This window comes from Rhipicephalus microplus, chromosome 4 (genome assembly GCF_043290135.1).
Source record: "Rhipicephalus microplus isolate Deutch F79 chromosome 4, USDA_Rmic, whole genome shotgun sequence".
Taxonomy (NCBI): Eukaryota; Metazoa; Arthropoda; class Arachnida; order Ixodida; family Ixodidae; genus Rhipicephalus; species Rhipicephalus microplus.
Genome location: NC_134703.1, coordinates 20085024 through 20112982, shown reverse-complemented (window position 1 = coordinate 20112982; position 27959 = coordinate 20085024). Strand labels below are relative to the sequence as shown.

The 27959-nt window shown below is 47.3% G+C and overlaps 1 protein-coding gene across 1 annotated transcript; it reads right to left on the bottom strand.

The window, feature by feature from the left end:
* Positions 1–23626: 23626 nt before the first annotated feature.
* LOC119171672 (uncharacterized) lies at positions 23627–24852 on the bottom strand. The gene has a single exon (XM_037422466.2). The coding sequence runs from the start codon at positions 24585–24587 to the stop codon at positions 24198–24200; it is 390 nt and encodes a 129-aa protein (XP_037278363.2). The 5' UTR covers positions 24588–24852; the 3' UTR covers positions 23627–24197.
* Between the last annotated feature and the right edge of the window lie 3107 nt (positions 24853–27959).

Below are 27959 nucleotides of genomic sequence, written 5' to 3'. Positions count from 1 at the left end.
CCTGCCGCCGCGGCGCCGTGAGCAGTTCGGGAGACCACCGGTGCAGCTTCTTCTTTGGAAGATGACGGCGGCGGCGGCGGCCGGGAATCGTCCCGCTAATTGAACGAATCGTTCGGCACCATTTGAAGCTTGTTTACGGCGGCCCTTTCGATGGATGCAGTCATCAACTTCAGACCCCTCGCCCAGCGACACACCTTGACGGGGGGGGAGCCGCGTTCGTGCCACATGGCCGTGCGGTGACCACGCTTCAGTTTTGAACGTTCGCGTGGACCGTGCGTGCTCGTCACCCTCGCGGGTAATGTGTGGTCCGTGATTGGACGGTGCCCTCTGTACGCGGTCCCCGATCTAGGGATCTGGGGAGGACAGACCCTTTATAATGAGCCCCCACGGCTCATTCGGTGTGCTTTTTCGAGTGGAGAGCTCGCCATGTACGAAGAACGCCACTATATATCTAAACTTTCTTATTGACCTCTCTCTAATGTAAATAAACGTCTGTTCTCTGTTTTCCCATATAAGCATTGCTTCTCGCTATAAGGGACGAGTCCGATGGGAGCCAGCTACCAACGACGAGACCCACAGGACTCAGGTCCCAACAACGGATGGCAGCAGTGGGATCGAGCTCATCGACCAGGAGGCAATGCTGAGACCTGCTGTCTGGAGGACCTAGAGTCGGACAAAACTGCTTCGTGGCATCACTGACAACACTGGAAGGAACGCGTCCGAATTCATGACTGCATAGGGTGAGTGCACTGCTTTTCTTTGCTGAGATATCACCAGGCTTTGCGTAGGATTGTAAACAAAGCAGTGATTTGGTAACGGTGGACGGAAGTATTGATAGTACGTCAAAGTTGTTTAGTTAAAAGAGTTAGCAGCACCAAGGACCGCCATGAATTTGAAGGGACTAAAAAAACCAGAGTTGTTAGAGTTGGCCCGAGAGCTGGGCCAGGTAATTGCCGAGACGAAGAGAAAGCAGGAGATCATTGACGCCATCGAGAAGATCGGGGCAGATGACGAGGAGCTGAGCGAATGCTTGGAGGCTATTACGCAAAGGAAAGAGGAGCAGAGGCTCCGTGAGGAAAAAGAGGAGCAGAGGCTCCGTGAGGAAAAAGAGGAACAGAGACGTCGTGAGGAAAAAGAGGAACAGAGACGTCATGAGGAAAAAGAGGAAAGGGAAAGAGAACGTATCGATCGTATGGAAATGAAACGCCTAGAAATTGAACTAGCAAAGGCTCAATCAATGAACGGAGCTAGCGCAGTGGCACGAGAAAGAGAGCGCCGAATGACAGATTTGATGCCATCCTACGCGGTAGGAGGGGACATGGGTCTTTTTCTGGTGCACTTTGAGCGCACGTGCGAGAGGGAAAATTTTGCTAAAAACACGTGGCCCCAGCGCTTGCTTACGCTGCTGCCGTGTGAAGTAGCTGACATTATAGCCCGTATGGGTAAAGAAGACGCAGACGACTATGACAGAGTCAAAGCGAGTCTGCTCAAAAAGTACAGACTGTCAGCGGAGGCGTTCAGGCGAAAATTTCGTGAGATCGAGAAAGCCAAAGACGAGTCATACCCAGAGTTTGCGTACACCTTAAAGGTAAATCTGGAGGAATGGCTTAGAGAGGAGGGTGCGCTTGGCGACGCGGAAAAGACTCTGCAGTGTTTTGCGTTGGAACAATTCTTTCGGCGTCTACCTGAAAACATTAGGTACTGGGTTCAGGATAGACAAGGAGTAGATACTATCAAGAGAGCGGCAGAGCTCGCAGAGGAGTACGTAAATCGCCGTGCCCTCGAAGGCGAGGATGTCCCTAGGAGGGAGGTTAGTAAATATCGGCCCGACAAGCCTCCGCGATGGACAAAGTCGGGTCGGTATATGCCGAAGGAGGGTTTACACTCCAAAGGAAGCGGTGATGAGAAAAACAAGAGAAAGGAAGAAGCACCCGAGAAAAGGGCGGAAGGGCAACAGAAAAAGGCGTTCGAGGCCAAGAAGCCGATAGTTTGCTATAACTGCCAACAGACGGGGCATATTTCTTTGGGTTGTAAGAACCCGAAAGTTGTGTTAATGTCACTCTGTAGTAATGACGAAAACATGAAATTGCTAGAGCCATACATCCGAGACCTAGTCGTGAACGGCCAACCGTGCCGCGTGCTCCGCGATTCGGCCGCCACTATGGATGTAGTGCACCCGTCCTATGTCGAGGAGAGTCAGTTTACAGGAGAATGCGCATGGATAAGACAAGCAGTAGAGACAAACAGTGCATGTCTCCCAGTAGCAAGAGTCCGCATCGAAGGCCCTTTCGGTGTTCTAGACACTGAAGCTGCCGTTTCGGCACATCTCCCAGTGCAATACCCGTATTTGTTCTCAAATAAATCAGAGTACTTGCTGCGACAAAAAGGAATTGGGTTCAGTGAGGGTATCGTACAGGCCTTAACTCGATCCAAAGCAAGGGAGCTCGCCGCTCAGACAGTTTATAAAGATCCGGTGGCAGACGAAACAGCTTCAGCGGCAGAGCCTTCTTTACCTGGCACGAAACTGGACCACCCTATAATGGAGCCTCAAAACACAATATCTAAAGAAAGATGTAAGAAACCGGATGAATCCGAGGCATCTCGAGAAGTAGAATGCACTATAAAGCTGTTAAATGTAAGTCCTACAGAACTGATAGTGGAACAGGAAAATGACTCCACTCTCCGTAACCTGACGCCAGACGCGAAGGAAGGGGTGGCTAAGCAAAACATTCAGTTCACCAAGAAGGGGGGCGTCTTGTACAGAAAGTACACGAGTCGAAAAGGAGTTCGGTTTAATCAGCTAGTCGTACCGTATCCTTTCCGCAAGGAGCTGCTGCACCTGGTCCACGGAGGTTTGTGGTCAGGGCATCTCGGCATCAAAAAAACAAAAGAATGTTTGTTACGGGAGTTTTACTGGCCCGGCTGCTTTCGGGAGGTGGAGGCATTTGTAAGAAGCTGCGACACGTGCCAACGCGTTGGCAAGCCAGGGGATAAGGCTAAAGCACCTATGAAGCTGGTCCCCATTATCACAGAACCGTTTCGCAGGCTAGTTATAGACACAGTGGGACCACTTCCTGTAACGCAGTCCGGGTACCGGCACATACTCACAGTGCTCTGCCCGGCCACGAAATTCCCGGAAGCAGTACCGTTAAAGGAGCTCAGCTCGGAAGAGGTAGTTAAAGCGCTTTTATCTATCTTTGCACGTGTAGGCTTCCCTGCAGAAATTCAGTCCGACCAGGGATCTGTTTTTACAAGTGCACTAACCTCGACATTTCTAGAAAAGTGTGGTGTTAAAATCATCCACAGTTCAGTGTACCACCCTCAGTCAAATGCTGTAGAAAAGGTACATTCAGTCATGAAACGGCTGCTACGCGCCCTTTGTTATGAGCAAAAAGAGGATTGGGAGGCTTGCTTGCCCGCAGCTATGTTCGCGCTTCGGGTCGCTCCTCACGAATCAACAGGGTTTTCGCCTGCGGAGCTAGTTTACGGACGTGCTCTTCGCTCCCCACTTCGCATTGTTCGAGAATCTTGGGAGGGCCGGGCGGACGACCCTTCGGTAGTAGCATACGTACTTGAGCTGTTGGACCGACTTCACGCAGCTCAAGAACTAGCGGAGCAGGAAATGCGCAGAGCTCAAAACAACGCTAAGCGCTATTATGACAAGACAGCCCGGACGCGAAGCTTTCGAGTGGGGGAAAAAGTGATGATACTGAAACCCTCACTGAAGAATAAACTTCAGGTCCAGTGGGAGGGACCTGTTGAGGTAGTTCAGAAATTGTCAGACACAAATTACTTGGTTACTGGACTGGGAAGGCGTAAAACGCAACAGGTGTACCACACTAATCTGCTCAAACCGTACCAGCAGAGGCATGCCGTTGTAAACATGTCGCTCAATCAACCGGAAGAAATGCCTATTGATTTCCCGGAGTTAACAACAGAAAACAAAGACATTGGCGAGACTATTAGTAACCTGGTAGAACAGGCGGAGTTGGAGCCAGATCAGAAAGCGGAACTGAAGGAACTATTGTTTGACTTTAAAGAAACATTTTCAGACACACCTGGCAGAACCAAAGCCCTAGTTCATGATATTGAGCTGACATCTTCGGAACCAATTCGTTCTAAAGCTTACCGCGTTTCCCCGAGGCAACGGGAAATAATGGCCGCGGAGATAAACCGAATGCTCGAGCTAGGAGTGATCGAGCCAGGAGAGAGTGATTACACCTCGCCTCTGATCTTGGTTGAGGTCCCAGGGAAAGAGCCGCGACCGTGTATTGACTATCGGAGGCTCAACTCGATTACAAAGGACCAAACTTATCCAATTCCGCATATTGAGGAAAGACTTGAGCAAGTCAGCAGTGCCAATTTCATCTCGACTTTGGATTTAGTCAGGGGATACTGGCAGGTGCCTCTAACTGAAAGGGCTAGTAGGCTTGCGGCGTTTATTTCCCCGATGGGAACATTTCGGCCGAAGGTCCTTAGTTTTGGATTAAAGAATGCCCCTTATTGCTTTTCGGGCCTAATGGACAAAGTGTTACAGGGTATGGAGGACTTTGCCCTCCCGTACCTAGATGATATTGCTATTTTTTCTTCTTCCTGGATAGACCACATGAAACACTTGCGAGCTGTGCTATGTCGTCTGTGTGAGGCCGGCTTAACAGTGAAGGTTGCGAAATGCCAATTGGGGCGCGCTGAGGTAGCTTATCTAGGGCATGTAATAGGCCAAGGCTACCGCCGGCCGTCAGAAGTAAAGCTGGCCGCAATAGACAACTTTCCCCAACCACGAACCAAGAAAGACATTCGGTCGTTTCTTGGATTGGCCGGTTATTATCAAAGGTATATCCCGCGTTACTCTGACATTGCAAGTTCCTTGACAGACGCTCTTAGAAAGACTGAACCCCAGACCGTAAAATGGGATGGGGCCAAGGAACATGCATTTTCTACGCTAAAGAAGGCACTAAAAAGTCAGCCAGTGTTGAGCGCGCCTGACTACTCTAAGCCGTTCATTCTTCAGTGTGACGCCAGCGACCGGGGTATGGGTGTCGTGCTTTGTCAGAGGGGAGAGAACGACCAGGAACACCCTGTACTGTATGCCAGTAGAAAGCTTTCTGTTCGTGAGGAAGCATACAGTGCCTCAGAAAAGGAATGTGCCTGCGTTGTTTGGGCTGTGCAGAAGCTAGCTTGTTACATCGCCGGTTCTAGGTTCACAATAGAGACTGACCACTGTCCCCTCACATGGCTACAGTCCATGTCATCGAAAAACGGCCGTCTTTTGCGCTGGAGCTTAGCTCTTCAACAATACACCTTTGATATCCATTACAAGAAGGGTAAACTCAACAGCAACGCAGATGGTCTGAGTCGTTGTCCCTAGTACCCCGAGGGCTTCAAAACGATTTTCTGCTTTCTATCCTCGATTTGAGGCCCACTAGTTTTCTGTATTTATCCAATCATGTGTCAAGTGTTTTGTTTAATGTCTTCAAAAGTGGCTGATGTGGTGTTGCGACTCGGCGGGGGCCACAGGAATAAAGTTGAGGTAGAAGGAAATGACTTCCACAGGTGAATCTGAGTCTGGTGATTCTGAGTAGAGAATTGCCGTGTGCTTGCTTGTGTGTGGGTGTGCTTTCGGCGCAGTTTCCGCAGTTCCTCGTTTGTGGTGGGCGGAGAATATGGTGGAGGGGTTCACCTCATCCCTGCGAGCAACGCCCTCTTGGTCGATGATCATCGGATCCAGTGTTCGGGACAAAAGTAATAGAGGAAGAGCCGACAAGCTGCAATACAGATCCCGCTGCACAGTACCTGCTGGCCACTGCACCTCGGGATCTTCTTTCCCCGGCGGAGAGGCTGTTAGGACCGGCGCCAGGTCTGACAATGGATCGGCGTTCCTTTTGATGTTCCTTTTGAGTCGCCAAACGGGTTGGCGGCCTGTGTCCGCCATGTATTGTTCCCACCTGGCCGGAGGGTGCGGCGTCCTGCCGCCGCGGCGCCGTGAGCAGTTCGGGAGACCACCGGTGCAGCTTCTTCTTTGGAAGATGACGGCGGCGGCGGCGGCCGGGAATCGTCCCGCTAATTGAACGAATCGTTCGGCACCATTTGAAGCTTGTTTACGGCGGCCCTTTCGATGGATGCAGTCATCAACTTCAGACCCCTCGCCCAGCGACACACCTTGACGGGGGGGGGGGGGAGCCGCGTTCGTGCCACATGGCCGTGCGGTGACCACGCTTCAGTTTTGAACGTTCGCGTGGACCGTGCGTGCTCGTCACCCTCGCGGGTAATGTGTGGTCCGTGATTGGACGGTGCCCTCTGTACGCGGTCCCCGATCTAGGGATCTGGGGAGGACAGACCCTTTATAATGAGCCCCCACGGCTCATTCGGTGTGCTTTTTCGAGTGGAGAGCTCGCCATGTACGAAGAACGCCACTATATATCTAAACTTTCTTATTGACCTCTCTCTAATGTAAATAAACGTCTGTTCTCTGTTTTCCCATATAAGCATTGCTTCTCGCTATAAGGGACGAGTCCGATGGGAGCCAGCTACCAACGACGAGACCCACAGGACTCAGGTCCCAACAATGGTATCAAATCATCAACGAGGAGCACTATGGTTAAGCAATTTGTATCATGGAGGATGAACTTTCCGTCAACTGGAAAGCTTTTCTGGAGTGCAAATTAATGCGAATTTCCTCCTAGCCTCATATGCTACAAACGAGCAGTTTACCTTTCTTTCTAGCTTTTTTTTTTCCCTCTTCGCTAAACCTTCGTCCAGCTTGCAGGCTTCAAAAGAACTTATTTGCCGGTCTAAAGCACGGAAACGCTGTATTTCCATGGGTGGATTTAAAATTTCTTCCCGAACCTAAGGGACAGGGTGGTGCATCTCAAGGAGTGGGAGTGGGAGGACCACATAAGTCCTTCTCAGTGTGGCGTCGAATAAGAAATACTGGAGGGGGTGGGGGGGGGGGGGCAGGACTTTTGAATCAAGTCCTTGATCCGCCACTGCAGCTTGGGTCTCCAGTATCTCACCCCCGACTGCGAGAACGCCGGTGCTCGTGCAAGAATGCGCCAACCCTGCGAGCCCGTGAGGTGAAAGGAGAAGGAGAGTGAAGATCCGACGGAGCTGGGCGTTCGATGCACTTCGGGTGAGCGGGCCCGAGTGTCGACGCTCTGGGACGCGATCCACGAGTTGGAGCTTCACCCGGCCGCTTGCTTCCCCCGCCTCCGACGCTTCCCTTCGGCAAGAGGTTCCTCGTCACCTCGTACAAGGCGTCGACGAACTCTTTACAAGCCGTCGCCAACCGCTTTGGAGCCATCTCGCGTCTCTCGTCTCTTTGCGTCACCCGGCGTGTCCGACTGTTCAACGGGTGATCGGCTGAGTGAAGTGGACTATAAGGGCGCTTTGCTATTCGGAAACTTTTTTCTAATTAGCTTTTATGGTTTGCTGTGTTTGCTAGGTTTGTTTCATACGCATGTATAAAATGGTCTTGCTGCTCTTGCGGTGGTTTCGTTCTCAGGAAATGTTGCAAAACTGGTGTGGTAAGACATAGTGGGGTATGGTATGACTGCATGGCGAACACAAATCACGTGTAAATCGTGACATTCATGTCATGAAAGTCATGAGTCATGGCTACACGCCACGCTCATGGATCGCTTGCGGTCGTTTCGCTAGCTTCGCATATACCGAATTTGGCATTACGTGACGTGAATGGATGACGAACGTACATGACTGGTGCAAACATGATAATCATAAGATGTGTGTATGTAACATGACGACATGCCATGCTCATGTGGTGCTTGCGACCGTTTCGCTAGCTTCAGATTTGCAAAATTTAGTATCATGTGACCTGTACAGAAGACGAAGGTAAATGACACTTCCAAACATGATAATCATGGTATGGAAATCATGTATGGCTTAGTTTACGCCCGCCTCGTAACGTTGTGCTGATTTTAAAGTGACATATCAACCTTCTTTATTCGTGCTTCGCATATCATCGATTCCCAGTGTACGTGTGATCTGGCAATTCTTTTATCGCTTGAGTATGCGCAAAAATTGTATTTCGTGAATAATTATGCATGAACTGTTAAATTCATTTCTACACGTGCCGCAATAATTTTATCATTAGGAGTAAAAAATATGATATTGAATAAGTTTTCAGTGCCTGTTATTTCATTTCTGAGTCTCGCAGGGTCAGCGTGGGTGCATATATATGAAGTATTTTTTTTTTTGAAATAAATTTAGCTGCGGGTGTAGCGAGTGTCGGGTCCTCCTTGTGCCTGTTGTTAATGTAAAAAAAAGCGCTACGTAAACTTACGGTATAATGAGCGACTACATAGGCATGTCGCCGATTTGCTCTCGCTAACTGACATACTGTAGCGTTGAAGCAAACACATAAAATAAACACAGAATAGTACGGTAAAGCGCCTTTCCTGTCTTTTTTAAAATGTTTCTCCATTCGTGAGTGTGTTTCAGCGTTATAGTGTAAGGGCGTTTGCGAACACCAAAACATGCCCAGCTACTGGAGGGGTCACCAAGGGGGGGGGGGGGTAATCCTTCCCGGAAGATTTTCAATTTTGCATACTCGCCCAGTTAGCAACGCAAACACGAACATAATTACAGTAATGGTTGAACATCCCCCTGAGAAAACTTCCTGGTTGCGCCCCTGCCAGCAACACGCTCTTCTGTAGCAGGTATATTTCGCTCTCGATTTTTTTTTTGTCTGTGTTCGCCGCAGTGGCATGATTACTGGTTTGCAATATCTCTGCTAGCTTTGCGTGCTCCTTGAATGGGCTGCATATACTCTCGTACGGCAGAGGCCAGGCAGATGCCACAGGGTTGCTGAGGCACCCGCTGGTATCGCCATCGGTTCCGCTCCAACACGGCCCATCAGGACGTCCAGGCGACTCTCTTCCGCATTCACTCGAGTCTGCATTCCCAGACGCTCAGGAACTGGGTCGCACCTCCCGAGGGGCCACTGTGTGAGGGAGAGGGTGGTGGCCGCGCGAGCGCTACGAGAATTTCCCGGAAAGCGTCCAGGCCAGGTTAACGACGCGTCTTACCTGTTGTATACCGGGCACTTACGTGCACTGGCATAAAAAAACTGCAAGCAAGGGACGACAAGCTGTCACAGGACCAAGGAATCAAAGTCGTGCGAAAGTTTTTACCCTTCATATTTTACAAATAAGTATTTTAACAAAATAATGTTCATTGCATCGTATGTATACTGTTTGAACCGCAGTACTCAACGCGATTTGTAGAAGGGCTCCCTTTGACTGAGTGTTATTTATGCCCGTGTAAAACGATCTTAAAGGCATGTGTACACGTGAAAACAAAACAGTGTTCTAAACTACTCTAAACATAATGTAAAAAGAAAACAGAAGTTCTTAAACCCGCGATGGTTTAAGTAGCGTTTGCAAGCGACCCTGTGTTAACAGACGAAGCGACCCAGCAATCTACCAAGTGTACTACTAAACAGAGCTATGAACTAAACAACGCTATGGATACCCATATACATATGGATATCCTAATGGGCACCCATAATGATATATATGAATATCCATATCGATACTGATATGTATACTCATATGGATGTTAATATGGTATCCATATGCATGTGGATATCTATATCCATATGGCTATGGATACACATATGGATATCCATATGAATATCCATGCGGACATCAACACCATATGCGCTTTGTATATAATAAACAACTTTTGATATACAGTACACACATCTTGTCACGTGTTTGAATGATCGAGTGGACAATGTACGGGGGTTAACGATTCCCCAGAGCTTCGCCAACTCGTCATCATTCACTTCATGGATATGCTGCGATTTTTTTTCACAATCATCATCATCAAGCTGACTACGCCCACTGCAGGACAAACACCTCCCATGATCCGCCCATCAACCCGGTTTCGTGCTTTCTGCTACCTCGTTGTGCCTGCGAACGTTTTAATCTCTCTCAGCCCACCTAACTTTCTGTCTCCCCTTCGTGGGTTTGCCTTCTTTGGGAATCTAGCCAAGCATACCTTTAATGGACAGTGGTTATCCTGTCTATGTGCTACGTGTCCGGCCCATATCCACTTCTCCTTTATTTAAACTATGATATCCTTAACTCCAGGTTGCTCGCTGGTGAACTCTACTCTCTACTTTCTATAGCTCGCTGCGTCGTGCTCAATTTAAGCTTAACCTTCTTTGTAAGCCTCCAGGTTTCTGCTCCGTAGGTAAGTACCGGCAAGATGCAGGATTTAAATACCTTCCTCTTGAGGGTTAGCGGCGCTTTATTTTTCATGATTTGAGAATACTTTCCGAATATGATCGACCCCATTCTTATTCTTGTAGTTATTTCACTCTCATGGATCTGCTCCACGATTACTACCTATTCTAGGTAGACATATTCCTCTTCAACTTCCAGCGTCTCTCCACCTATCGCAAAAAGATGTTTTCTGCCGAGATTTGCACATTACATTAGTTTCGTTCACGTTAATTTGAAGACATACTTTTCTGCTTTCAATGTCATGAGCTGTAGTTCATCCCGTCAGTTACTCATCAAGGCAATGTCATGAGCGAATCACAGGTTGCAAAGAAACTTTCTATTAACTCTCATTCCTAATTCTTTCCAATCTGGATCCCTGAAAAACCTTCTGTGAACACTCGGTGAGTAGCATTGGAGAGATCGTGTCTTCTTGCCTTACGCTCTTCTTTTTGGGGATTCTGTCACTTTCTTTATGAAGAACTATGGTGACTGTGGATGCACTGTAAATGGTGACTGTGGATCTGCTGTAGATCCTTCTGTGTAGACCATATCTCGTGTCGTTGTATATATAGTTATGGAGCTATAGTATCGGCGGATGTTACACCTTGTGAAAAATTACATTTCAGATAACACTAGCTGCGAATTCTTATATGTGTATTGATGTACTGACGTATTGATGTACTGACGTATAAAGATGTATTGACGTATTGAAACGAAACAGACTCAATAAATAAGGCGCCTCTGGGTAACTCAAAGGAAGACGAGAAGCAAATGAACTGGTTCTACTTGCTGTTCAGTCGCTGCTCTGGTCGAGGGTGAGGACTCAGTGTAAGTATATTGTCAGTAACCTTATACGTATGAAACTGGTGCTAAGAGTGTGACTTCTTCACTAACCTGATATACTCCGGCTTTACCATTGCTAACTCTGATGTTAGCAAATGCAAATGTAGTTAGAACTGCGTCGAATGCCAACCACCGGCAACTAACAGGAAGGCTTGCATTATGCATACCGTGTTCAATGAAGGTACAACGCTCCGTTAACGAGTCCACGTGCCCGTTGTTTTTTTGCTCTGCCAATGCAACAGGTGTGCAAGCGGAAGCCATTAGCTTTTGTGTACAATGTGACACACTGCGATCTTCCTGTTTTCCGTTCGCTGTTTTACCAGCGCTTTGGGAGAGAAGGGTGCGTGTGTGTATAGCTGGCCGTCCATGCACACACCACTGGGTCGGCAAGGCCGTCGAGGCGAGGGTGAAGGAGTGTTTACATCGGCAGCATACCGCCACGCCAGCCGCCGGTTACGCCAGTGCAGGGGTGAGGAGGCTGCGGGGAGAAGAAGGTCGTCTGTATTTTCACAAGCTGGAGGTGGCGGCAGGCTGCCGCCACCCCGACACTAGAGCGTAGCCGGCGGGTCGAGCGAGAGCCGTCTCCATGGCGACGGCTACTTGTAACGTCATTCAGTTCATTGATCGTGATGACGATGCGGCGCCGGTGCTGTTGCAACTCTGTCGGCGCCGTCGCTCTCGTTCTTCCCCTCTATCGCCAGCACGCGTCTTCCTCAACGCATCTCTTTTCGTTCTGTCATGCTTTTTCGCTTTCGAATGACGCCCACTGTTTTTCAGGGACCAGGAGAGGAAGGAAGATGCAGCCGTATGCATCTTTCTCTCTCTCTCTCTCTCTACCATCGTGCTGTGCACGAAGAGGAATGCACGCATCTTTGGTTCCCCGTGTTGGCGCTGCGCCGCCTAGGCTGTTCGCCACCCCGTTATTTTTAGACGCGCCCCGGCACCTCTTCGGCTTCGTTTAGGGGTTCATTTGGGGCTCCTGCGATTACGCCGGAGAATTTGGGGCAGCCTTTCGCAAATGCAGGAATGGGGTCGTCCGAGGCGCCAAATATGCCACGGAGAGAGCTTCAAGCGCCTCGCTTTTCACGCACTGTGCGGATGTGTTCGCGCCGTTCTTGCGTAACGATAACACGACCTTTTCCTTTAACACTAACAGGTGGTCGCCGTTGCAATCCATCGCTGGCAGGATGCCTCGGCCGCCTGTGAACTTTTCGGCTGCACCGAATGCCACGCCTCAGCCGGCCGATATGAAGCTCAGACGGGTCGTCCCACGAGGCTGAAACGCAACGCCTCGCTTGACGCGTTTCATGTTTTCACTCGCCATATGAGGCCTTAATTCGTTCGCTTGCATTTGACGGTCTGCGTAATACACGGCGTTCATTTTCCTGCATGAACACTCCGTGCGCGCTACTTTCGTGTGAACGGCCCCGTGTTACTACGATATGCGCACGCGATTCCATTAATGAAACCCAGCAGACAAGAACTCCAAGAAAAGTATTGATTGATTGATTGATTGATTGATTGATTAATTGATTGATTGATTGATTTGTGGGGTTTAACGTCTTAAAACCACTATTTGATTATGAGAGACGCCGTAGTGGAGGGCTCCGGAAATTTTGACCACCTGGGGTTCTTTAACGTACACCCAAATCTGAGTACACGGGCCTAAAGAAAAGTATTGATGATTTTATTTGTACTTATGATGTAAATGTGAAGAAAGTAAAGGGGAAGAATAAATAACTTGCCGCTAACAGAAATGCCGTGCTTAACAGATAAACACGAGCTCTTAAGATTCCCTTTATTTCGTTCGCACGTCGTGTTGTTGGGCTAGTTGGTAGATACATCGGTACCTAAATACAAAAAAAAAGAAACCCGTAAACCGAAGGAAGAACTCAAGACAAAACACAAAAGGACGCCCTTCGATGTTTTGTCGATCTTAATTGCTACCTTGATGACATGCATCTTTTTTTTTTTGTATTTCGGCAACCATTTCTGTCGTGAAACCTCAGAGAGTGCCACGTTAAAGAAAACAAAAACGCAAAAGCTGGGGAGTGGCGAAAATGATGTCGGGAAGATGTTACAGCTCCGCTAATGTGAAATCTCCATGGGTACGGGCATGCAGTGTTTAGGAGAGATTTATTTGACGAGACACTAGTGGTGCCAAGCCTGAAAGCGGTCATGTATGGGTGGGTATTTCCGCTCCACTAACGCCGACGGAAGACTATAGGTCGGACTGCAGCCTAACCTAAGGTTCTTCACTTTCTCCTTCCCTAAATTCACTATTTCGGATCCCTACGGCATGAAGGAAAGGGTATTTCAGCTCTACGAATGTCGTCGGTTGTCCGCTTCATTTTTAGCAGACCGGTGGCGATACATATTTAACCAATTTATAGTGGCGCACACCCGTTTAGAATGGACCATGACTACATGACACATCATGTAGTCATGATGTGTCATGTGAGGTGCTTGAAGTTTCTTAACACCGATACAGAATCCATGTGTTAGGATGATGCAACTTCAAAAGAAGGTCCAGAGGTGAAATCTCGAAGACAGCTTATCAAGTAAGCACACGAAGGAAATTACCAAAATGCATATGTGAATACCTTTACATAAAGTACAACTAAGACGAAAAGGAAGGGGATAACCATAGCCATTACATTTACCATGGTATACAGATAAAGAGAGAAAGGAAGACAGCTAGATGTATTGCGTTAGTGTTCAATATGAGGTAAGTCCCAAATTATTCTTGCGACATTGATTTATTAACCGCTTGCTGGAGCAGTTATGTTCTTAGGTGTATACATGAGAGGATTCGAGTTAAAGATAATGTGTTTCGCTTTCGAAGTCCACAAAAGTGTTGCGAATGTATGCTTCAGTTGCGTTATTCAGTATATAGCTTCATTCTCCGAAGACATTTTTTTTTTTGCCTCAATTAAAGCACCACAACGGTGAGATGAAAGTCCACCGCTGTTAATTCCTTACACACTAATCGAAAATCACAAGGCAAGTTTCGAAATGGGCGCTCTCGAAAAAAAACGTGTCTCGCTGTCCCATCATTTCGTCAAAATTTTTGTATTTGTTTTTTATTTCTCTTCCAAGCCACACATGCTTAAAAATTAAAATAACAGAAATCTCTTGTTTTGATTAACGTGCGCTACCGAATGCGACACGCTGACCTTGAAAAACCCATCGCTAGGGCGAAGGACAAATTCCTGCGAGTCTTTTGCAGAGTTCGTATTCTAAATGCGCATTCACCCGCAGGGTGGTGTGTGTCAACTGCGGCAGCTGCCACACTAGCGATATCAGCATTCTACAGGCGATCGCGCACTCAGACAGTTTTGTTGCACTGCAGATTGTGGATGCAGCGCATTCCTGAGGCGAAATAAAATTAAAAAGCGAAGTAGACGCTTTATGCTCGTCGTCAGATGCGGCGCCCTGTGAACGTTTTGCCATGAATAATGTTTCGTTTCAACACGTCTACCGGATGTCTTGCAGACGGCTTGCTTAAGAACAACGTCTTTATACGAACTCGTCTCTCTTCCTTTCTCTTCCTGTTTACAGTAGACCGCGAGATAGAGAGTATATTTAGGATGTGAATATTGGACGTGATCGGAAAATCACCTCGTAGGCACCTCTCACATTGTTCCCGTTCTGGAACAAATCCATTAACATGACTCAATTTCTCGCTCATTCTTTGGTGAGCAACAAACCAAGCATCCATACATCGTTGTAGACTCGCAGTTTATATGGAAGCGGGACCACGTGAGCCTTACTATAATACGTTAAAGCAGATGTAATTTTATTAAAGCGCATACGCCATTATGAACGCAGCTTTACTTTACTCTGACAAAGTAGAAGGGTAAATTTCAGAAAAATGGGGCACACCTGACCGAGATCCAGAGCTTTGAAAGGCTGCTGACCCGTCCACACCACAAGGGGTGTAAAAAAGCGCTTTTTCATTACTTCAGCTCCTACCCGAGGGAGTATGTGAGCCGTTCGTCCTCTCGTTAGTCCTCCTAAACTTTTACACGACACGCTCTTCCCCGCACTTGGTCCTTTGGTGAACTAACGACACGATTTCAGGACTAAATTTGACGTTAATCCCCCATCGAGCGGAATTTTATTGGTACCAAATGAACGAAAGTCGCCCATAGACTACCACTATACTGCTAACAAATGTCCAAAAGAAATAACAAGGAACGACTAACATATGTCCTTGTAAACGTCATGACAAATTGGCGTGCACTAACAACCGCGGCCCCTATACCGGACACTTCTATGGGCACATGACTAGCAGTGGACTGGACGACCTCATTTGATGCCGGTGTGTACTGAGGATGTCACCCGTAGAGGTGGCGAAAATGTTTATGTACATTTTAAAATATTTTTGTTGTGCTAACTAGCAGTAATATATTAATTACTAGGAAAATAACTAGTGATTCAATTGGCATGTTGAACGCTTATAGATGTGCATGACCTTAAGTATAGAGTTAGCAGCGTGGGAAGTTGGGAAAGTTGGTATAAGAGTTGATAACGGTCAAACTGCGCACCTAGACGAGACACGAAAAAAGAAGCAAGGCATTTGTCTTGCTTCTTTCTGCGAACTGTTCTTATACTTACGCTAATAAACAAAAGAAGACCTCTCTTTGCTGCGAATCCTGACTTCCATCTCATGTGATTCTCTTTAAAGAGACACATTCACTCTATTAGGACATGGCTGCACTTTCGCCGCGTATCGAGAGCCGTGAAATTGAGAAGGCAATCTCGGTTCAACCAGTATGGTTGTTACTGCATAGTCTCTAAATCTGTGGCACGTTCCGTGATGTTTCAAAGCCACTATCAGGGGGCCCTAAAAAGATTACGGAGAACGATGCGAATTCGCAGTAATTCTGAACAGAACAGAATTGCAAGCGAAGCTCTGTTCTCTGCACACTTTACCCTTAAGGGAATATCTAAAACGGCGCTGCAGTTTCGTATTGAGTAAGACCAGCGTTAAATTCCAGATAAAAACTCCGTACATTTCATTCCTTGAAGCTACTTGTGTGATGTAAAGCCCGAAAGAAAAGTACATATAGTACAGCAGTGTCGGAGCCCCGATATTCTCTGAGAAGACAATCCAAATCAAACGGTGAAACGTGATCGTGAATGCGAGCTGCAGAACCCCGGTTCTCTCGGACATATTCGTTGCAATGAACGCTAAGCTAATGAAACTACAGCATTGCTTTTTACAAGGGAGGCTTCTTCACTACAAAAGCACCAATTCTTGCAGGCATATAGAACGTTTTAGAATATATAACCATGACGTAACGTGAGTGTTTTGCGCCCTACATGTGTGCTCGCGGTGAATGAGCAATGCTGCTATACTTGCGCAAGGATATGTATGGCACGTAAAGCTTGCTTCTCAGAGCATTGTTCGCCCGAAAGGTGTTGAGACAGACCCGTTTAAATGGATGGTTGCACGCGGGATTCGGCATCGTATTGCGGCGCAGCCAACGCCTATTGTGCGACTCTGAATAGCCAAAGCCACTGGCTTACCACGATAACTTTCCCCGCTTGTGTGCACGGTAAAGAAGTGAACTTCTTGTAGGGTACGGGGCCTCAGCAGCACGTACACACGCATGTTTCAACATAAGGTCGAGGGCAAATTACCAGGAAAAGATTGACCCACTTTTCTTACTTTTGTGGATACCCGTGAATCGAGATTGTGAAATTCAAAGCGTAGTTATTTCTTGGGAAGTTCACTAATGTGCGTGAGCACACAATAGTCACATTTTTATAAACGGGCAATTTAATTGTTCGCCTTTGCACCGCCCTTGCATTTACTCAGCGATTCTTCAACCCGTACTTCAACCTTGCGTAGCCTTTCAAGAACAGTACGCCTTTGGTTAGCTGTACAATCAATCAATCAATCAATCAATCAATCAATCAATCAATCAATCAATCAATCAATCAATCAATCAATCAATCAATCAATACCTTGTTTCTCTTTAATTTTATCTTAATATTACATAACTTTTCTTTTTCCTCTCCACCGACTATTCGCCTGGTGTTGATGCAGGACCCGGGTTCGCCAAAGTTATATTCGACAACTTGATTGTCTTTAGCGTGGCCGGAAATCATATTACAGAAGCAGCGTGTAAAACGACGGTAAAGGCTGAAAGACGGTATTAAAGTGTATGGTAAGAGGGGGAAGACTGAGGGTAAATATCATTTCCCCCCGACAGGCTGGTCGTTGTTTTCATGTGCGGGCCTACCTTCTGGTATTAGAAATGAGCACTGATGATAGCCATTCTCCGATTGAAGTTTTCCTGGAACGCAGCAAAACACAAGAAGCTAGGGGCACTTAAGTCACGGTTTGGGGCACGCCGCTTTGGGTCGGGGTGTGTCATTCAACAGTCCACGCGTGTTCATGTTTGACTAACGTCATTTGTTCTAACTTTTCACACCTTCGCGAGCAAGAAAGCGGCCAAGGATTTGCCAGGTCAAGTTTTTAAAGGCTCGTTTCCCTTGGCCTCCTTTCGTAACATTGCGAAATGCGCAAGATGCATTTGGTACGATGTTGGGGCCGTTCTGCAATACGGGTTCACACACATGGCATACATGCCAGCACTCAGTCTATTCGTTTGGGGCTTTACTAGTGCAAACATGCAGGCAGCAAATTCAAGAGTTAAATGCAGAGACAAATCGGGCGCTGCTGTTGAGAAGTTTCACATTCATCACGTTAATGAGGAGCATGAATATTTGTAGGGGCGAACCTCCTTAAGGCTTGGGTCGTGCGTCTCCTGTTTGTAGTAGTCCTTGGAATGTCCGCGGGATGGACTTGTATATGATGAATATATGATGAAAAGATGCGAGATGCATGGTGGTACTTGGAGTGTTCACTAGACGGACGGATGAACGGACAAACACACAAGCAGACGTACGGATGGAAGGGCGCGCGGAGGGATGCATGGACGGACGCACGCACGGACGGATGAACTGACGCACGGATGGCCGGAAGCAGAAAAGAACGGACGGACGGATGCTTCGTCCCACTCATCACTCACTCCATCGATATGCTGCGATTTTTTTTTCTTTGCAGCAATCGAATACGAAAAAGACGCCACTCAATGGTTAATCTACTTCGTTCACTATTCGCTTTCCTTCAAGCTAACCGGAAATCGTCCCATGGAGGACGCTTCGCTGATTCAAAAATATTGCAAAACGAGCCCAGACTAACTGACTCAGTAGCTCGCACTCTGGAGATCAATTTTTTTCGCTGGCTCTGAGAGTTGCCCGCAAGTATTGAAAAGGGAAGGGCAACTATATACCTGCATGTGTGGCATAGGTGCGAGTCTCGGTAAAGGCGGAGGACAGAAGTCCAAGCCAATGGAAAAAGACGGTTACGAATAAACTATTTATGACTGAGTTTTATTAAGTTCACAAAGCTTTACAAGAGGAACGGTTATATACAACCAGTTGAATAAGCGCAAACCGCGAAAGCAGGCAAACACAAAAGGCAGGCCGATAGGCCGCGCATTTAGTCAGAATTCCCGTGGATGAACGACCTACTGGACTATTACATATAACTACTTCAGTTGAGCGATCAACAATTTTCAAACATTTATCCATTATGTTCATTTATTTGTGTGCGTGCGTGAGGAGTGAAAGAGGGACCATATGCGTGCGTTTGTGTATTGTATAGCTCGCCAGAAAAAAATCGATCATGTCAATTAGTGGGCGTACCCTTTGTTGTCTAAGCAGTGTCGACATGTTCCTATTTATATCTTCCTGGTGGCGGCGCACTTGTGCAAAGTGACTATGGGGCAGCAAAAAGAAAGAAAGCTAGTCTTTTGCCGCGGTTTGCCACTGTTTTCTGGTCGTTTTACATCTGAATTGACTCTCGTTATTAATTATGTGCGAACCCTATAGTGGTGTCCTTAGCCGTTAAGAGTTGATAACGCTCACTCAAGGTATTCGAAATAAAATGGTTCCGTTGATGCGTGGTATATACAGCGGGCTAGTGCAGGACTTTACTCCGTCTACTTCAGGTGACAAAAATAGTCTTAGCGGATCGCGTGCGCAGTCCATTTCTACGTCAGAAGAAAACAACATTAGAAAGCAGAGTAAGTACATGGCGTAGCTGTCTATATGGTACAGAATCACTTAATATCGTTACGCGCTTATGCTTCGGGGCTTTCGCAGCCACTCAGCACCGGACACTTTACACGTTTGCGTTGGTTGTTTCCTCAATGCGAGGGATTCGCCAGGAAGCTTGCCGCGTTTAAATGGTAGTAGCGCTGACGAAACTTACCACACAAGATAAAACACGTTACCGTGAAAATAGTCAAAACAAAATTGAAGTAGATAAATTTTAGGGTGTCTGCTTTTTTTTTAGAAAATACGTATCATTCAAGGCAAACGCATGACAAACATGTAGGTATTGATATAAGCAAGATTTTGATGTAGCTCGAAACCTAGTCTTATTCGAAGCTTAGAGAATATAGTTTTTCTCCATCACAGTATACGTAACCTTCAAACGCTCGATTGGTGAAGTTCAGAGAGTGTATTCAGAAAACTTATCTTTTCGTAAGCGATCTTTCAGACTGGCCGGCTGTATTCGCTAACAATGTCTTCAGCATACGCATTACTTGAAGTTTTCTCGACCAAATCAAGCGTAGAAGCGTTTTTTTTTTTGTGCGCGTGTATGTGAGTACACTCTACAATCAGTTGCACACGAAACATTTGCTGCTATACGGCTCACTCGAAGTTGTGAAATGTTTAACCTTTACGGTTGAGCGTCTTTAAAACACGCTGCTGCAGGACGTTAAGTTGATCGCTTAGTTCGAACAGTGAATCGATTCACGTAAAAAAGAGGACATGGGTGTTAGCATGCACGGTGACCGTCTATCAAGAGAGAAAACAGAAATACGAATAGGGGAAGGGTGTTGAAGGTATCGAGATAAGTAAAGGTCAACACTGGCCATAGGAACGCAGCAGCTGGAAAGCCTTGGACCTAGTTGGGGCCAAATTTGATCCTGCGGAAGAGGATGATGTTTGGGCGATGGACCGTTCCTCTTATGACAAAAAGCAAGGGTGCGTGTCTGTACGTGTTTAGTTGATCGCGCGCGCCTGTACATCATCATGCTCCATGCATGGTCGAAAGGCGACATTCTCTCGACCTTTGCTGACTATATATGGACGTCATTCCTTAAGCGAGGGCAAGCGTTTTATTTACTCTCCAATACAGTCTCTCCGCAGCCTGCTTCCATCACAAACGACCTTGACTGCCTGCCGGCCCTTCCTTATTCTAAAGCAGCCGGAAAGGGTATCGTCAAGCGCACAAACATAAGGAAAGACGGAGAGAGGAGGCGCACTTCTCCACTCTTTGCGACTTTTTAGGCGTAAAGGTCAAACCGTATGCCTCCCGGCAAGCTCATGCATGCAGTGTGTAGGCGTGGACTGACACAGCCCTTAACGCGCAAGTTGTGTAAATCCGATGTTATCGATCGCAACAAATTCCTGGTGACTAGCATTCTAGATTTTAACGTGGCCTATCAAAGCAGGTGCCGCTTGCCAAGTTTGCTGATCCGACGGCGTAAATTGCGAGCGGTACGTCAGTTTTTATCGATGGCTGTTCTCCGGAAAGAACGGGCTTTTAAGGAGGAAAATTCGTGAAATTCAAATCTTGAGTGGAAGTGGTCATCTCCAGATTCTGGAAAACCCATCCCCGTGACACTGTAGACTGATTAAGCGGCCAATATAGCGTGCCTTATTATACGAAGAGCTGCGCGCTGCGTTCAACAATAAAGTGATATAAACTTGACAGATTCAGCATAAAGTTTATAGCAAGGGCGAGCCGTACACGAAAGAAAAAAGAAATTAATAAGCAGAGATAACAGACAGTGAGAATATATATATATAGCTCCTGCAAGACGAATAAATAAGTTCGGAGATATTTATCGCTCAGTAAGCGACATCAGGGTGCCAAATAAGTCGCGTAGTGGTAAATAATTAATTTGGTCCGAGTTGGCATAAACTGGAACTGATGGAACGATTTGTAGGCATGGCTGTTCTGTAATGTAGTTATTTCTGAATACTCCAGGTCTCGAGAGAGACAAGCTGGCGAGAAAAAAATTCAGTCAAGTACGTGATACGAAAAACCTAATACCAAACGTAAGTGCAGCACACGTGTGGTGAAACAAACCTAATGCGAAACCACTGCAGAAAATACGGCATCATTGGAATGATAATAACTAATAGAACATATAGCATAAGAGGTTGAAATGTAGCGTTAATTTGAATACGATTAGATGGTATGCGCCAGCACGGATTGAGATGCTGAGAGGAACGGGGGACGAGCCATTTTATCTTAGCGATAGCAATTTCCTGCTCGGAATGTCACCACGGAGTTCAGAGCTGGTGGCTTCGCATCCAGTGACACCGTTTTATCTTTGCGATAGTCGTGGCTGCAGCGACGGCAAGATGCATCATGCTTCGCTCTGAAGATTGAAAGATGTACAACCAGCATTACTGTATCTTCTGTCATTTGCTGGGCTAATAAATTAATGTTTCGGCGTGCCCTGCAATTTTACCTGTTACGGCGGTAATGCAAAACGAAGATCATAATTCATCCCCGTTTTTTTGATGACAATGCATTTATAACGAATTGAAACCAAATTTTTTGTTTAGATGGATTTGTCAATTATAACCGTTTTAAGGATGATCAAATTGTTAGTGAAAGAGACAAAAAAAAAAAAAGAAACCCTTCTGGATCGTTAGTAAATCTTATTATGCAAAATAAGCACCACTGTGAAACTCCCGACATGTACAGGAGATGGATGACTGCACAGACGGTGAAAGAAATGGTTACGGTTAGTGCTGCGTAAGCTCTCAAGCAGTTTTTTAATATTATCTAAGAGTGACAAGACCTTCGTTGGTGAGTTTCCACGAAACATCGTGCGAAGTTTATGAAGTGCATGTTTTACGACAGATACCACAGACGATAAAATGCATTCTAGAGCAATAGCCAAGCCGCCGTTTAATTGCCTGCCAAACAAATCAGCAGCACGCTGGGCAGAGCCCTGTGTGTCTCATTCAGTAGAGTCTGCTCGCGTATAAAGTGAGTGCTTGTGATTCCCGCAAATGTATATTTTCTATCGTTCGAATTTCTTTATTGTTGAGCTTTTTATTTAAGAGTGCACAAAATGAAAATATTAAATCTTTAAAGGCCAAACACCACAAGCGCGAAATGCACGTGACAGCGATGCTATATATGAGCGACAAAAGAAGACCTTTGCGCAAGGTGTCGCCTAGCCGTTTTCGCGCGATCGCTCGGTTTTATTGACTTGGAAAACATCGCCTATCGCTCGAAAGCGCTGTGCTCAAAGCGCTGGAACAGGACGTAGTACAAGACTGACGTATTGCCGGTTCTCTCCATGTGCCACGAAACAACCACCTCCTCTCCGCCAGAGTCACTCGTGGTCAACAAAAAAAAAAAAAAAAAACACAATGTTTATGACGGCAAAGAGAAAAAAATCTGCAAGACAAGAATAAACACCCTCCGTTGCATTATGTCACAACACATTTTATTTTTACTTTGCATATCTCTACCTACGCGGCATTTTTGGTACGAGTAGACAACCTCATGCCAGCAACTATAGTGCCTAGAATATATTCTAAGCACTATACAGCAACAGTGGAGTTCGCTTGTTTGCCTAAACAAGCGACTGTTCGCGTGAAGGCGATATCCGACTCGTCATTGTCACGTACAATGTGTCATGGGGTTTGGCCTTAAATCCAAACGTTATCTTCAGGACTCATTCATGCGTGCACTCAGTGCGTCTTGGCCGGCACGGTACCATGCCTAACGTCAGCTTTCGAGAATGTGTGTGCTCAGTAAGTGAACTTAGGCGGATGATAAAATCTGAGTCGTTTGTTCTTCTGTATGCGATGAACGAAGCTCATTAATAGACGCGTGCAGGCTGCTGCAGCGTCTTTAACTTTTCAGACAAGCTTGAGTAGTTAAGCAGCAAAGAGTGAAGATCAAAAAGAAACGCAATGACCCGCTTACGAGGGGGGCAGCCACGCATTCCAAATCGCGTGGCGGGAAGAACGGATCGAACAGTGAGGAGGAAAAACGCAGAGAGCGAGAGGATTTCAGCGTTCGTGCGTGCAGGCAAAAAAAAAAAAAGACACGTTGCGATTTTTTTTTCTTTTACGCCACGCCGCCAACGCCGTCCCAATCCAGTCAGCCGCGGCGGGGGTGCGGCGGCTGCCGACCAATGGGAAGAGAGGCGCCAAGCGCTGGAAATTTTCCACTCGGCGCGGCCGGAACGGAGTGGCGGTGCGCCACTTCCTGTGATCGACGGAGCGCCGCTCCATTCATGCGACCAGAGCCGCACCCATATCCGCCAACTGATAAGATTGGCGAGAATCGGCGTCTTTTCCGGACACTTTTATCTGAAAGTGAAACAAGCCGCGAACGCTGTAGCATGCAACATCGCATCCCGCGAGAGTGCGACGTGGTTACATGCAAATAGAAAACTTGCACAGTGTTCTCGGTAAGGCCGGTAGACTCGCCCTGAAACGGGGCTGAGGATCTACCGCGCCGTTTATTGAAACTTCTCTTGCGTTCTTCGTGCAGTTGATCGGCAGCACAAATGTCAGATAGTTCGCGATTACGGCACATACATGATACGGTATATACACACAATTGCATTTTCGGCGTTCGTTATATAATGATAACTGAAGGCCCGCGGAATGAGCAGCACCATTGGCGCGGCGGTGTTTCGGATCGCGTTGGGCCGGCCGGACGAATGCAGCGCAGACAGAGATGTTTGACAGCAGGCAAGCACCGTTGGGTTAGAGCCACGGGCGAGCATACATCACAGTGGCCTCTTGCTTGGCATGCTCCCTTACCTGCGCCGCAGGGCACGTGAAATCCAAAGCTCTCTACATATGTACACAGCGGCTTATGAACCGAAGGAACGCGGTGCCGCGCGAGAGCACCAGGCGGTGGTCCCACGAAAAAGAATGTTCGCGCGTAACGAAAGGTGCTAACGGGCGCCGCGGTACAGTCACAAGTCTATGGGTGCAGTGGAACGGCTAGGATGGGAAAAGCCAACATCACGAGGACGCCAGGCTGTTCTTCTGCACAACAGACGTGTCCTCGGTGCTGACGACGGAGTCGTCTTTAGAACGCAGGGTCTTCCTCAGTTTGTCCACGACCCTGCTGTGGAACTTCTTGTAAAGGGAAGACTGCGAGGCCGATCTCGGTGCCACGGGCACGTCCATGATACGCGAAGTCCTGCGGGTGCCCCGCTCAGACTCAACGGCACGTAACCGCTCCTCGACGTCGCTGCCCGGCGAGCAGGATAGACTGGTCTGGCCCGATGCGGCACCACGGGAAGCACGGCTGCTCATACTGCACGATGAACTGCGCCGGGACTTGGAGCTACCGCCGTTCTGCTGGTAGATCATGTAGTCATTCTTCACAACGGGCATCATGAAGGCCATGGTTGTTGAAAAGGTGTACGCACGAGTCGGCAGCACGAGTGAACTGAGCAACGGTCCGAGAATGAATGAGGGGTGTGTGGAGGCGCGCGCGGATGACTTCCCTCTCGAAGCGTAGGGTCACGTGCTCGGACGCAAACTGCGCCGCATCCGGCTTCGCGCGGCAGATGGTTGAGGCGCCGTTCTGGCGCGCGGCCGCCATTGGCTGCAGCGCTAGCAACGTCATAAAAAGAGAGAAAGAAGGAGAGACGCGCCGCGCTCCTTGCGGCGAGACAGTGAAACGACGCACGCGTACCTCGGCGCGACATTCTGGCGCCAGCATAGTATGCCGCTTGCAATCCATCCGTTTTACGATGGCGTTTCGCGTTCGGTCTCAGACCTGTGATAGCTGGCGCGCGCACACCGAGGCTCTGTGCGGGTTTTTGTTGACGTTGCAAGATGAAAGGGGGGGGGGGGGGGGCTGCGATTACGGTCACGCGCCTCCGGGCGATGCCGCGATAACGGCGAGAGGCGACCTCCAAAGTGTACGCGCTGGCACGCGCCGCGTGCTAGTGTTTTCAAACAAGCGGTACGTCTCAAAGCGATTAGGCATGCCGTCATGTGGTGCGTGCCTTCTTTCGGTGAAGTTGTGTCGGGAGGTTTTTCAATAACGCAAGTCCACAGTCCTCAGCCAGGCGCCACTCGCGCTGCACGACGGTCGTTTTTTCTCGTACGTCCGATAGGCGGCCGTTACATCGTCGGGTGGCCGTGCGTCGCAATCAATTCCTCGAGAGCCTTTACGCGTACACGTGGAGCGTCGCTTAAGTAAGGGAGGGGCAGTAAGATTCCAGGCGCAGCATTTCACTTACGAGAATCAGATTCGCGCGCTTTATGCCACACCTTGCTGCTACGAAGGGGGCGTACAACAGAGAGAAATACGGCGGAATCGGAAATATTTGGTTCTTATACGCGCAATAGTAGGGACAGTGACGTAGGGGATGTGTATGAACATAGTAAGGAAGCGACGCATGCTGTGCAGCCCTCGCAGAGATCAAGGCTCGCCGCTCTGGGTGCAATGAAAAAGAAGAGTTTATGTATATCGAATAGAGTGTAGTTGTGAAGGAACAAGACTTTCACCAGTGACAATGAGAGAGCGGCAACAACAGCGATAGTACAATGAAGCGTATCAGCGACGAAGTAGACTGCTAGTACAATAATTACGTAACAAGCTGGTCTGAGAGGTCATACATTTCTTTGCAGCTGATATAATTGAACATTGAAAGTTCGAAGCATTAAAAAAAAAAAAAAACTGGAGTAGATTGCGAGCTATTTCGTTTTACAAGAGTAGGTGCCTTCATAGGGGACGCTGGTGCTGCGATCGTTCAGCCACCATGGGAATGATGGGTAGTACACAAATGAGTGCAGTCTTCATGCTTGTGGGTTTGGAACGCTCTTGTGGGTTTATTTATTGTTGTGTTTGGGTTTTGTTTCGGATAAAATAAAGGACCGTTGTGAACTTTGTGAGCCGATTTCAATTAGTGAGCCTATAAAGTGATGCAGCGTAACGATACACTGAGCCTATACTGAACTTCGGCTAGCGGCAAAGCGGATTCACGCCACGTTGAGCCAAACGGCGACTAAATAACGAAGATTGGACAAATCCGTGTAAAATGGTTCCCATGCCGGCTGAAGCGACGTGCGTTGCAGCTCCCACAGAAGCTAGCGCTAGAATCTCCGCCAGTCCATTTATAGTAAAGTCTATGGGTGCCTTGCAGCGTGAGTGGTGGTACTGCCTTTGTGTAACGAATATTTTGGACGGTATTCAAATATCGTATACTTACTCTCACGCTATACGAGCACTGGTCAGCTTCTGGCAGAAACGACACCGGACTACCTTTCAGCAAAACCTTCTTTTAACGTTACCGGTACAAAACCTCTCGTTTTGTTGAAATTCGACTGAGCACTTGTTTTTTCGTCATCTTGTGCGGCGTTCCTATCAAGGCTAATATTCTGATTAGGAATGAATTATAGTTAATCATGGAAAGTTTTGGATAATATTCGGTATCCCCTGTTGTAACGGGCCATTGCCACCATTAAGTCCCATTCGAATGATTGAGTTGTCAACCAATTTGTTTACGCGCATGTAGTATTTCTTTCTTCCATACGTTCACGAACAATAAGCCATCTTTATCAATGTGTAATTTCCGAAAAACCGCGATTCCTTGTAGCGGCAAGCATAACCAGTCGTGAAATTTTTCCATTGCCTTCAGCGCCTATAACGGAAAGGGGAAAGTCGACGTGCTAAATTACAGCGCGGCTGCGATGGAGGCCGCTCCTCCTGGAGGATAATTATCGTTCCGAAGCAGGAAAAAAAAAAAAGAATAGCAAAAGTTAACGGAAAAGAAACGTCGACGTGTCCACCATAATGGCGTCTTGGTAATGTCCATGTAGACGAGGTGTAATAGCGTACCGGTACCGGTTGTCACATGTGGACTCAACTAGTGCACACAGGAGGCAATTTTAAGTGTTGCGTTGATCAAAATGCCGTCAGTAAGCGACCTTGAGTTGTTGACGTTAATAGGGTCAGGTATTTCTCCACGAGGTGTCATAGTTAATGAGGTCGCGACCGATTCCCTTTGTAGGGAATGGTTCCGCACTTCATAGTTTTCTAAAATTAACTAGACGAAACACTGGCGCTGCGGTTGCTCCGCGACCATCGGAATTATATATATGACATGGATTTGCTTATACTCTTCGTGCTTGCGGTTGGCGAATCACACTTGTGGCTTCGTTCATTGCTGTGTTTTAGTTTTGTTTCGAAAGAAAGAACAAAGTATCTTTCCCTTTGTGACCTGATTTGAAGTGGTAAGCTTAAAATTAAGGTGGTGAAGCGTAACTTCCGAACATTTGCTGATTTCTTTTTCTTGACAAAGCATCTTCAAGCAACGCGAAGAAAGAACAAACGTAAAATACGAAGACTAGGCAAATCTATATCATGCCTATAATTATCATGCTTTACTGTTCGTGAACGCTTGAACAAATTTGCTGTAGTTTTCCACTTGCGGAAAACACAACGTCGAGGTTGAATTTTTTTTCAGCAAATGTGTTCTAGAATTTAATTACAAAGCGAAATGAAGGCAGGTCTTGTGAAGAAAGGTTGAAGTGTCAAGCATGTCAATTCTTTCACTAATTGTCGATTTAATGTCGTTTATTGTATTCCACTGTCTTGCGGCAGGTTATACATTGGGCAGACTGGGCGCTGCTTGAATGTTCGCCTGCGAGAACACTACAATGCGCTGAAATCAGCCCCGGGTTTACATTTGTCCGCCCATCGCAAAAAGTGTGGCTGCGTACCTGTATTTTCGCGCACATTTGTCTTGTACAGCCATCAGGACA

Excerpts from the sequence above, each read along its gene's own strand:
- LOC119171672 (XM_037422466.2), bottom strand. The coding sequence starts at position 24,587 with ATGGCCTTCATGATGCCCGTTGTGAAGAATGACTACATGATCTACCAG.